The 13,607-nt window shown below is 40.7% G+C and overlaps 1 protein-coding gene across 6 annotated transcripts in view; it reads right to left on the bottom strand.

Moving 5' to 3' along the window:
• Positions 1-13,607, bottom strand: part of LOC129718783 (uncharacterized) — a 392,933-nt gene that overhangs the window by 117,612 nt on the left and 261,714 nt on the right. For 5 of the 6 annotated variants that reach the window (XM_055669859.1, XM_055669858.1, XM_055669860.1 and 2 more), the window contains one exon: positions 12,152-12,199. The exons of the other annotated variant lie outside the window; for it this stretch is intronic. In XM_055669859.1, coding sequence (XP_055525834.1) covers positions 12,152-12,199 — 48 coding nt within the window. The remainder of the gene's footprint in view (positions 1-12,151; positions 12,200-13,607) is intronic. 6 annotated transcript variants of the gene reach the window in all.

The raw sequence follows: 13,607 nt of genomic DNA, 5'->3' as shown, positions 1-13,607 counted from the left end.
CGAAAAGTGTACAGTTTGGAAAAACATTATTTTCTGAGCCATCACAGGTTCAATGCATAATATTTCCTCAACACATTGGAGACGACATCCTAGCGTACCATCTGAGCATTAAGTTGATGTAATTTCTTGATCGGGTTGGTTTTCATGGGACATTTTTTTGGTAACGTTATTTGCGCGTGTTTTTCAGCCTGTACTTTAAAACATCATTTAAGTAAAACAGTTCAATAATATTATCTATATTCTATCTCAAGTTGTGAATAAATATGTCATGTTTCATACAGTATTGAGTTTGAGGCATTAGGTTCTAGAAATCTCGAGTAATTTAACAAATAAACATTTCCCATCTTGGCTCAATCTCACCCCCGTGGCTTAATCTCACCCCGGCAGATGGTACACTTAAGCTTTGAATTAGTATATGCCATTTGCTTACCACTAACTTGATAAGCATTTCGTTTCCTGTGCACTTAAATTAGTAGTTTACTCATCTGCTTCATAATAACGCTTCTTCAATCCCGGAGCAATATTTTGATCGAAAACGAGTATGTTCCTCAATCTTGTTGATATCTAGATTTTTTAAATAATAAAGAGGTCATAAGTGCCGACGTTTAATTCATGTAAGCTCCAAATCTAGGACATCCACAAAAAACTAGCAACCATTCTAATCGATCATTTTCAATTTGGTTGAAATTTTGCATATGGGAACTGCTCCATTATTCATCTCAGCCCATATATTATTCTCATACAACATAAAAACACAATTGAAAACAGGAAAAATTGCATATTTTCTAACTAAACCTAAACTTAACTAAATCTATCTGCTAATCCATGGAATGGATTCTTCTTAGTTCACTTTAGATTTCTCATAAAGTAAAAAGCAAAGCCTTGGTGCTACATTCCGATTCGGAACTTGACCTTCTGTTTCTTTACACACAGACTTCGCAGCCGACAGTTTAGTGTACAGGACAATTGCGAGGCTAGCGCTACGATCCTACTGACATTAACAGTCTCTCCCGAGCCGACACTCGTACCCACGACGAGTGGTTTGTTGGGCCAGCATCGTACCTCAACACCATCTGGGATTCTCATAAAGTAGAATCCTCAAAAACTCGCTTTTAGCACTAAATTTGATATTATAGTCGGGCATCTGCACTCGAAAACTCATTTAATTCAATCACCTATCTCAGAAAACAAAATCCGCGCATTGTTCTATACGGCTTCAACGGGACTCGTTCAGCAGCCAACCAAAGTTTTTTTTTCATCGCTAGCGGACCACTTTTTATTTTAATCACTAAACAAAATCACTCACTATACTAAGAATATTTTAATCTTTGAAATGTTCACCTCAAATTTCCAAGCTTGAGTCAGCAGAAATATATGAGATGAATTTCGGCAATTCCTAAATTTTAACTGTATGTATTTTCATCTGTTTTCCCTGCGTTGAAGAAAATCAAAAGTTTCCAAATCAGTTTCTTTTTTCTTCACATAACATTTATTTGACACGGCACAAATACAATTTAATGTTTAACGGCGCCAATTATATCTGATGACTTAAAAACTAAAGCAAATTTTTTATCCTCGCTGCCGACTACGAGCTGAAATTAAGTCTAACTTAAAACTAGCATGGGATTTCCAATCAGTGTTTTGTTGTTCAATGGTCGTCTGATAATCGTCGAATGGCATGTATGGATTCGTTCTGCTGAGCCACGATGTCGTGAGTTGGGACAGAGGCTCGTAGTCCTTGGGTCCTGGTTCTGTTGTGCGGGGTCTGGTTGCTGGTTTTGTGCTTAAGGTTCAAACGTGTTCTTGTCGTTTTGTTGGGTGTAGACGGAGGGGAACGGGACTAGACTGGGGCGTGGATGGATTTCAGGAAAACGTATATAAGGGACATGTAGGATAGGTCACGGCTCGCCAAGACATCACGAACAGGAACAGCCGGCTGTCTACCCTCGGCCTGCAGGGAAGCTATTAATTTAGACCTGGCGTCACGGTGTACAGGGCATGACCAAACCACATGCTCTATGTCGTGATAACCTTCACCACAGGCACAGATACCACTTTCCCCGAGCCCAACACGACGGAGGAGCGCGTCAAATCTATAGTGATTGGACATAAGCCGGGACATCACGCAAATGAAATCCCGACCTACATCCAACCCCTTGAACCACGGGTTCGTCGATACTTTGGGGATTATGGAATGTAACCACCTTCCCAATTCCCCTCTGGTCCAAGCATTTTGCCAACTGATGATCGTATTCTGACGTACAAGTGCGAAAAATTCATTAAAGGCAATTGGTCTTTCATAAATATCACCGTTTGTTGCGCCCACCTTAGCCAAAGAGTCCGCTTTCTCATTACCCGGTATCGAGCAGTGAGAAGGGACCCACGCTAAGGTAATCTGAGTAGATTTTTCGGATAAAGCACTCAGATGTTCCCGTATTTTCCCCAGGAAATACGGAGAGTGCTTAACATCTTTCATCGATCGGAGAGCCTCAATGGAACTGAGACTGTCCGTAAAGATGAAATAATGGTCCGTGGGCATTTTTTCGATAATCCCTAGGGTGTACTGAATTGCAGCTAATTCTGCGACGTAAACAGAAGCAGGATTATCGAGCTTATGGGAGACGGTTAAATTGTTATTGAAGATACCGAAGCCAGTGGACCCATCAAGAAGTGATCCGTCAGTGTAGTACATATTGTCGCAGTTGATGTTTCGATATTTATTGGAAAAAATTTTAGGGATCTGCTGCACGCGTAAATGATCCGGGATTCCACGAGTTTCTTCTATCATGGATGTATCGAAAAACACAGTAGAATCAGAAGTATTTGATAAGTCGACACGATTTGGAATATTCGAAGAAGGGTTAATATTTTGGGACATGTGATTGAAATACAATGTCATAAAACGGGTTTGAGAATTAAGTTCGATTAACCTTTCAAAATTTTCAATCACGGGACGGTTCAAGACCTCACATTTGATTAGAATACGAGAAGACAGGCTCCAGAAGCGGTTTTTCAATGGTAGTACTCCAGCTAAAACCTCCAAACTCATCGTATGGGTCGACTGCATGCAACCTAAGGCGATACGCAAACAACGATATTGTATTCGCTCCAGTTTGATCAAATGTGTGTTTGCTGCGGAGCGGAAGCAGAAACACCCGTATTCAATAACAGACAATATCGTTGTTTGGTAAAGCCTTATAAGGTCTCCTGGATGGGCTCCCCACCATTGTCCGGTTATTGTACGAAGAAAATTCACTCTTTGTTGACATTTTTTCATCAGATACCTCACGTGACAACCCCAGGTGCCTTTAGAGTCGAACCAGACACCAAGATATTTGTGTACCAAAACCTGAGAAATCGTTTTACCCATTAATTGTGTTTGAAGCTGAGCAGGTTCATGCTTCCTAGAAAAAACTACTATCTCAGTCTTCTCCGGAGAGAATTCGATACCTAGCTGTAAAGCCCAAGCAGACAAATTGTCCAAGGTATCTTGCAATGGTCCTTGCAAATCGGCAGCTTTGGCTCCTGTAACAGAGATTACACTGTCGTCTGCAAGTTGTCTTATCGTGCATGAATTTGCCAGACATTCGTCGATGTCATTTACATAAAAGTTGTAAAGAAGGGGGCTTAAACATGAGCCCTGGGGAAGACCCATGTAGCTAATGCGAAAAGTTGCCAAATCGCCATGCGTAAAATGCATGTGCTTTTCGGACAACAAGTTGTGCAAAAAATTGTTCAAAATTGGAGAAAATCCTTGTCGGTGAAGTTTACCCGAAAGAATGTCAATAGAAACGGAATCAAAAGCCCCCTTAATGTCCAAGAACGCAGACGCCATTTGTTCTTTACGAGCATACGCCAGCTGAATATCTGTTGAAAGCAACGCAAGACAATCATTCGTCCCTTTGGCACGGCGGAAGCCAAATTGAGTTTCTGATAGTAGACCATTTGATTCGACCCAGTGGTCTAAACGACGGAGTATCATTTTTTCCATCAATTTCCGGATACAGGATAGCATTGCAATCGGCCTATAAGAGTTGTGATTAGAAGCTGGTTTCCCTGGTTTTTGGATGGCGATCACCTTCACTTGCCTCCAATCCTGCGGTACAATGTTTTGCTCCAGGAACTTATTGAACAAGTTCAACAAGCGCCTCTTGGCATTGCCGGGTAGATTCTTCAACAAGTTGAATTTGATTCTATCTAATCCAGGCGCGTTATTGTTACAGGACAGGAGGGCAACTGAAAGTTCTGCCATCGTAAAAGGTGATTCTATCGCGTCGTGGCCCGGAGACGCATCGCGAACAATATTTTGCTCAGGAACAGAGTCCGGACATACTTTCCTGGCAAAATCAAATATCCACCTACTTGAAGACTCCTCGCTTTCGTTGACCGTTACGCGATTCCGCATTCTTCGGGCTGTGTTCCAAAGAGTGCTCATCGATGTCTCCCTCGACGTCTCGTTCACGAACCGACGCCAATATCCACGTTTCTTTGCTTTAGCCAAGCTTTTAAGCTTGGTATCAAGCTCCGAATACCGTAAATAGTCGCCAGGTATACCTCCCGTCTGGTAGGCCTTAAACGCGTCGGATCTTTGCGTGTAGACATCGGAGCACTCTTGGTCCCACCACGGAGTGGGAGGCCGTTCTTTGATCGTTACGCCGGGATATTTCTTCGTTTGGGCTTGCAACGCGGCGTCGAGAATCAAGCCCGCGAGGAGGTTGTATTCTTCAAGTGGTGAATGATGTTGAATCGACTCGACCGCTTTTGAAATCATTTCCTCGTATAACTTCCAATCGACATTTCGTGTGAGGTCATACGGAATGTCAATTGGTCGCATGCGAGTTGACCCGTTAGTAATTGAAATAAGAATAGGCAGATGGTCGCTACCGTGAGGATCGAGGATTACCTTCCATGTGCAATCCAACCGTAGCGACGTCGAACATAAGGATAGATCCAAAGCGCTTGGGCGCGCTGGAGGTTTCGGGATACGTGTCATTTCACCGTTGTTTAAAATAGTCATGTCGAAGTCATCGCAAAGGTTATAGATTAAAGAGGAGCGGTTATCATTGTATGGGGAACCCCAAGCCACGCCATGAGAGTTGAAGTCTCCCAAAATCAAACGTGGCGAGGGAAGAAGTTCTATTAAATCAAAGAGCAGCCGTTGCCCAACCTGTGCTCTGGGGGGAATATATATTGAGGCAATACAAAGCTCTTTACCTTGTATTGTCATTTGACATGCGACAACTTCGATGCCTGGAATCGAGGGGAGGTTAATACGATAGAAAGAATAGCACTTTTTAATCCCTAAAAGTACTCCTCCATATGGGGTGTCTCGATCAAGGCGAATAATATTAAAATCATGGAAGTTGAGATCAATATTTGAAGTAAGCCAAGTTTCACAAAGGGAAAATGCATCGCATTTGTTTTTATTTATCAAAACTTTAAACGAATCAATTTTTGGTAAAATACTTCTACAATTCCACTGTAAGACAGAGATAGAATCCTTCATATACGCAGTTGAATTAGGCATCGAAGGATACAATCGCTGCAAGGAGAGGCCATTGGGCAGTCAACTGCTTCAAAAATGATCTAACTGTTGGGAGGAATGCTGTAAGAAAAATTTTAATTGGATCGGGTACATTGAAAGTTTCAAAAATCCAGTCCACAATGTCAGAAAATTTCACTAATCCAGAGTTTGTTTCATCAACTGGGAGTGTAAAAGGAGCAACTGGGGTTTTAGATGTTCCTGGCAGTGCTGGGAACTCCTTCTGGGACTTTAAATTTGCCAGCCCAGGAGGAGTTTGCTTCGGTTTTTCCGCAGCACTGTTTGGTTTGTTTGTAACCTTCATTTCACTTTGAGAAATCTTAGGACCTTTTCTGGGAAGTTTAGGAGAGGAAACACTTTTCCTCTTTCTAGACTCCCCAGGATTGGCGTAAGATGCTCCCGCTGGTGAATCGTCAGAATCGGTTTCCTCAGAGGGCAACAGATCGAAGGGGTTCGAAGTAACGGGAGAAGTGGTAACGGTCTTCTTCAGCATGTCAGCGTAGGAACGCTTTGAACGCTCTTTGAGAGACCGTTTTATTTTATCCCTGCGCTGCATGTACACCGCACATGTCGAGAGCTCATGCAGATTTTCTCCGCAGTGAATACACTTTTCAGCGTTAACACTGCAAGAATCTTCCGCATGAGACTCCCCACACTTGCCACAACGTGCCTTATTGCAGCAGTAGGCGGCTGTATGGCCTAACTGCTTGCAATTCAGGCAGTTCATGACGCGGGGCACGTAGAGCCTCACAGGGAGACGAACCCGGTGGATCGAGACGTGGCTTGGTAGTGCAGACCCGGCGAACGTAACTCGAAACGAGTCTGACGGAGTGTATACTGTTTTGCCACCGATGATCGATGCTGACCGCAATTGCTTGCAGTCGAGCACCTTTACTTCGGGACACGTTTTGTTCTTAAAGCACCCTTTGGCACTTTGCAGTATACACTCGACGGACAGACTCGAATCGGTTATGACACCGTCGATCTCCACGTCTCGTGCGGGTATGTAAACGCGATACTCGCGTGTGAAGAGCTCAGAGCAAGCTATATCGTTGGCCTCTTTCAGGTTACCGACCACGACACGGAGCTTGTTAGGCCGGACCTTGGAAATTTCGGTCACGCCCTTGTACTCCTTCGTCAGGTCTTTAGAAATCTGCAAGAGGTTCAACTTTTTCGATTTCGGTCCTGCCTTTGGCCGAAAATAAACAGTATAGCTGCCCTGGGCTCCGTCTGGGTAAAGCCTGGGGCGAGGGGGGACTGAAGAATGAACAGGGGAGGGGGTAACAGAAGGGTCAGGGTCAGAGGGGTTCGGGGATGGTGGCGCGGGAGGCGAGGGATCTACATCCATCGCGCTATGTTTAGCGCACTAGCGCTGACAAGAACACGTACCTTTTTATTTCTCCCTTCCAGTAAGGTTGGTTGTCCGATCGTTCGAAGTAGCAGCCGTTACAGCCAGCAGCACCAATACAGCAGCACCAAACAGCCACCAGCAGCGAGCCAGGTGTGAGATCACTCCACACAGCGATACGACTCGCTGACACTGATGGCTTCTTCTTTTTCCTCGTTTGTGTCTCGTCCACTGCTGTAGCACAATCCAGCCAGCAGCCAAATCGGCTTACGCACCAGCTGGCAGTCACGATGCGAAACAGTTGCACAAAGGAACGACCTTGAACCCGGATTTATTTCACTCGACCAGGCAAACAATGCCAACACTTGTTCACACGTCTTTTGTTTTATACTCTATCGGACCGATCACCAAACACGTCCAGTACTGATGCGTGTTCGGCACAGAATGAAAAAATCAGTTTCTGTTAATACGAAAAAATCATACTGAAAATGTTGAATTATTCCGACATAATTGACATAAATCGACAGCACTAGAGTGGTGACCTAGGTTACAAATTTTGCACGTTAACAACTACAGCGGATATCTAGGTAACTTAGGGGCCATCCACATACCACGTGGAAAGCTTTGTTGGGGGGGGGGGGGGGGGGGGGGTTGGGGGTTTGATAATGTCCACGGTCCATACATTTTTTTTTGGAATTTATATGGGCAGTTGTCCACGGAGGGGGAGAGGGGGGGGGGGGGTCAAAATCGTTAAAAATCTGTGCACGTGGTATGGCCCCTTACTACGACGGGCTGCGGCTACGTTCATTCAGGATAATGTGATTCATTTATGATTAACAGTGTGATGAATATAGGGGCGTCGTGAGATGAATAATTGAGCAGAGTTTTGAGATGGATATGGAAGCGTTATGAAAAATGTTTGTTTTTTTTACAAAATTCAGGATAAATTTAGTTATCTAAGTTTACTAAATATACAATGTTGAACGATTCCATGAGAGCACATAAGCGTATTTTGTTTATTTGTTCAATAATTTTGTGAAAACTTGGTGTTTAATCCGAGCATTCTTCATGAATATCGGCTTAATGAGTTAATAACGGAGCAGTTCCCTAGATAGTTCTATGGCTAAAAGGAGTCACAAATTTTTATGAATCTAAATTTATTTCTTATTTATTTGATAACTTCACATTATAAGCTAACCAAAAATAGTAAACTGAACTTAATGAAATAAAAAATTTAAAAAAATAAAATTTGTCAAAATTAACCAATTTTTGTTTTCAAACGTTTTTACAGTGTATATTTTGTTGGAGGACAAATTACTATTTACGACTTTGCTCAACCGATCAAACAAATCGTTTAGAGGTTAAAAATGTTTTTTTTTGTCATAGGCACTCGGCGCGGGGAATAACTCCAAAACTTGATGTCCCGGATTTGCTGATATTAATAATAATGCTCTCTGTGATTGAGGTAGGTTATGCAAAAACAAAATAGTATTTATGATTCACATATCCTCAAACTAAAGCTCGCTTTTCATGGACATTCATGCGAGTGATAGTGGTTCAGCGCCTTACTACCTCACAGCTTACTGATATTGAAATTTTGCACTCATAATAAAATTCCTTTGGACCTGTGGAACACTTTCCAGTTGTTTTTACGGCCCAATGCTGAAAACGAAACAACAAAATATATACCGCATGTGTGCTGCAGTCGTGCAGCTTTGCCTGCATATTACCAATGCGTCGTCAAGTTTTAACGACTTTCAGTTAATTCTTGTAGTTTTTCAATTACTCGGCACGTCGAAGTGGTTCACCTAATATTCGAGTGCCTACACACCCGAAAAGCAAAATATAGCCGCGAGTGTTCATTAAAGCTGACCATGCAACGGAAAACACGCTAATCTATCGCGGGAGTCGTAAAACTTACAAATGGCGCTTTAATTATACAATAAAATATTTGCTACCTGCATGGGTTGGCGCCGCGTCCACTCCTTGCAATCATCAATAGGCCCTGACAGTGAAAAATATATGCACGTAATTGGTCAAATTCGAATGCAGCGTGAAATTGGCTGCACTCTCTGTCTGCTTTTTACTGTCACTTTGTTTCACAAGCGAATTCGACGGGACACGATAGCAGAGGAGGTAGTTTGGAGGCAGGCATTAAAATAAATTTTAATGTACAAAATGAAGCCATAAAATTTCAATTTCGTTCACATGATAAAGATAGCAATATTGACGACAGGGATATCAAACTGTCTTCTCGCGGTAAGCTCTAATTGAAATGCCTCTTGGTAGATAAGAAATTGTATTTTTTTCTTCTTTTAATTCGTTGTGTTTCGTCGTTTTTTCACAAGTTGAGAAGATTTTGGAGCATGATTGAAGTTTAGTACACGAGGATGCATTACAAGTAATGTATTCGATTCTGAATTCACCATAAGGAACAGTATGAAGGCCATCGTTTGAATATTTATTTCACTTTTTAGTGATTCTAAAGTGCTATTTTTTTCGAAAAATTCTATCGTCATTTATTCTAAAGAATGATACCAAATAAAATTATTATCATGAAGAAAAAAAAATATGTTTTTACCACCAGAAAAGATCTTTCGCAACTGCAAAATAAGTATGCGCACACCAAAAATTTGATTGTAAACTCAGACATTGCTACTGAGAATATATTTTCTAATATTGACTGCCTGGAACCCATTGCGGAGGATAAACTTTGAAGGGTATAAACACAAATCGTAAGGTCAATTTTAGGAAGTATGTGAATTCAGTTGAGAATTCCCATGTCTTTAATGTTTAAAATTCATTGAATAAAAGAAATAAAATAGGTGAGTTGGAGTTTTTCAGCTAGTGAATCAGTAAGTTTCTCAGCACTGGGAACATTATTGTGAATTGTGTATGCCAATATTTGTTCTGAATATTCTCATACACTAATGTAGAACTCATTTTTGCGACGGTGCTGCACCGTCCCGGACTACACTTTGCAGCTTCAAAACGAACAGCCACACGAAACTACATTCAGCTGTCGTTTTTTCGTACGGCTTTTGACAGCATTTGTTTTTGTTGTTGGTGTTTTCAAATTACACAGACAGAAAAGTGTAGTTTTGGTGCAGTACGGAAAGTGAAAAAAAAAAACACTCACAGAGCAAAAGTGTAATCCTCGTGTAAACACTCCGCTAGCACGAACACACGATGTACGATTGTGCGGTTATTAGGTACGATCACATGATTGTTGATCATACATAGCTACGTACTATGGAATTCGCAAAAATCGATCAATTATATTTCATGTCTCTAACAAAGAATTGAGCTGTCTTGTAAAAAAATATGTTATGGTCATAATACTAGTAATGTTTTTTGAAGCACAAGGTCTAACTAACTGAATAAAGCCTACCAATCAATTGAGTATGATATCGTAAAGCCAGTCTGTAATATTCGATATCGAACGAAAAAAAACCGCAGTGTGAGAGCCACGGTATGTACACATCTGACACTGTATGTGATTTTACTGAAGGAAAAGTTTCAAATAGACTAATCTCATGGTTTTCTGACTTAGAGCGTTGCAAAACTATATAATTCTCACTAAACATGCCCCGTTCTTCGGGATGAATACCATGCAAAATCGACAGCATTGCGGCAATTCTATTGTATCAGATAAATCGTCAGCGGTTGAATGAAGAGGGTGTGGAGGATTCAACACGATGGATCAAAATTTTTATAAAAAGTCACATCCTGAAGTACAAAAGTGTAAGTTCTAACTGCACACAAGCGCAAAAGGACCAAGAACAGTGCATTTTTAAAGGACTAACGACCTTTTTTATAGCGATATAATTCCATCCCTTGGGCCAGATTATTTCCCGGCGAGCATGGGCAGAATTGAAAATCACCGGCTGCAGCTTCGTTAATGATTGTTAAAGTATCGTTGAAATTGCACATAAAATTTTCGATCGTCGCTTTATTTCGCAACCCTGAAGGTCTCTGCATGGTGATCAATACCGACGCCTGAATAAATATACTTATGCACGCTCCGCAAAAATCACGTTTTTCCCTGACCCATCATCAACTACTCGCAAATAAGCGGTGCTGGCCAGCCAAGAAGCAGCACCGAGAACATCGAAAACCAGTTTAAACGTCGATTTATACTATCAAAATGGGACCCAAGCGAATAAAAACGGCATTACACGGTAACTGAATGCAGACTCGATATGCTCGAGATGTACCATTGCATCATTCTTGTAAACCGCATAGACAACATTAGAAAACATTTTACTAAATATTATGCAGTAACGGTAAATGAACAACAAATTTATATTTTTTCAGGAAATGTCAACAGCAAAATTGTTCGGAATTGTTATGGTTTGTACATCAGCTTGGTGACAAGCAATAAAATTGAGCCATTTTGGCTTCAAGTATAAACGGAATGTTACTATAATTTACTACCAACTCATGTACAACAGTGAGTATCTGCTGGAGGATGAAATGTATATCAAATGATTTGAATAAAGATATATCTACTTTAGCGTTTTAGTAATCATCCAGATTATCAAATTCCAATTCCGTTGGAAAATCAGCACCATATCTTTTGTTGCATCTGGTCGGAAAAATTACTTCCAAACAGTTGTGCTTACGTGTGGTCTCCTCTCTACTATAATTCACCAGGCCCGTAGCCGACAATCAACATGGCCATTCGAGAGCGCAAGAAGAACAAGTTTGTGATAATAATTAGGTAATGCTGGATTTTTCTCCATAATGCTCCTTTGTGATAAGATCTCCTTGTGTCGGCCATTTTCTAGATCAGTACTGGGTAACGGTTTTTCGCCGCGCTTGGTACTCAGTGTGCAGAATATAGCAAAATTGATGGCGAATGGCTTTTAGCTGATTTGCTTGATAGTTGGTTGTAACCACTGTTGGTTTCGGCCTGAGTGATACTTTTCGCCGCCGGAGCATGACCTTATTTCTATTAGACATTGATTTCGTAGCCACCTGTTAGGGTACAGGACAGTTGTAGGATTTGCCCTATAATCCTTTTACAAACAAGGATAAATAAACCATATTTTACAAAAAAAAAAATTTGCACATGCTTTCGGTGTCGTTATATTTTATACCGAGCAAAGTTTCGCCCAAATTGTGAAATATTAGTGAATTATCAAAAAAGTAGTTTATAAGGAGCGTGTTTTAAAATAATACATTCTTCAATCACCAATGCTGCCTCTGAACCTACGCATTGCACCCCTGAAATAAGAAATGTAAACAAAAATACGCACCTGCTCCCGAATCAGGAACGTGATGTTGAACCCTCATTGAAGAGGCAACTGAAATAAAAGAAGGATACATATTTGAAACTGTACTGCATACACATTAAAGTTAAATATTCAAATTTCAAGAAACAGTTTTTCCAAATGGAAAAGGTTTTACGATCATTGGTAGTTATGTCTCATGCCGACTAGTATGTATAAATTCTATTAAAAGAGCAAATGTAACCAATCCACATCATAACTGCTAGAACTCCATCACATCTCAGAATGTCAAATTGGAAATTCAAGATTGCATTTTCCATCACGTTCGTCAATATGAACAGTTTTCCGCAACGGCGAATGAGTGCAGCATCATGAAAAACTTTCCGCTGTTCACTCTGTTGCCTTCGCGAAAACCACCCTCTGATCAACATTGTTCCCGCAGTACGGCCAAGGCAACGATGCGAAGCAAAAGCTGGCAGGCAACATGACAGTGGATCGGATAGGAATCCACGATTATTAAGGTTAGGTATAAAAAAACGAGACAAACTAGATTTTTCTTCAAATCCTTTCTACGCCACTTGAATGATTTCACTACGCAAAGACGTGTAAAATTTGCGAATGCAGCAGAATAGCAATCGCCAGCAAATGTCAATGTACAAAAATGTGTTATCTAAAGCGGCTAGCTACAGGTATCCTGTGACTGCTTGAGTGAGGTTGGGTTAACGAATTTAAAATTAATTTAGATATGTATTTTGATGTCCAGAGTTTAAAAAAATGGAATCATTTGAAACTTACTGGGTTCAAGTGTAGTACAACAATATACACAATACAGGTGTGGTACCTGTTTACACACGAGTTAAATGAAAAATTGCCTATTGAGATTGGTAATTAAAATACTAAACTTGATGTAGAACAACATTGCAAAAAAAAAAGAAATAAATATAATAGAGTGACAATGACGGTATGAAAAAAAATCATCATCGAATTTCCAAAGCCGACCACACCCTACACCTTACAATTGAGATCAAGTTTAATCAAAAAATATTAGTAGGAAACTTATCTGTTGCTCGCACCATGACTGACAGTGTCTATATCCTATATCTTTGGTTCCATTAAAACTGTTTCCAATAAAAATCTTTCTTGAGAATTTTGAAGGCATTGCATTTGATTCTCAGGTCGTAGACAATTTACCTATGTTATCCATTCAATTCCATAAAGGTAAATAATCTGTGTCAAAATTTAATGGGGGAAGGAACCCTTCCCTCAGAAATTTACGCATAACTCGAGGACTAATTAAGCATATAGAACCAAATGCGGCATGAGGAAGTTTCTGTATGCAAGAAATATTTCTATGGTGGTTCAAAACCCCTCCCTCCTCTGGAAAGGAGGGTTCCTATACAAATAAAACACAGATTTTTGCATAACTCGAGAGCTAAATGAGCAAATGGAACCAAATTTGACATGTGGAAATTTTTGGGGACAG

Source organism: Wyeomyia smithii, chromosome 1 (assembly GCF_029784165.1).
Source record: "Wyeomyia smithii strain HCP4-BCI-WySm-NY-G18 chromosome 1, ASM2978416v1, whole genome shotgun sequence".
Taxonomy (NCBI): Eukaryota; Metazoa; Arthropoda; class Insecta; order Diptera; family Culicidae; genus Wyeomyia; species Wyeomyia smithii.
The sequence above is the reverse complement of the archived record's forward strand: the minus strand, read 5'-3'. Positions and strand labels throughout refer to the sequence as shown.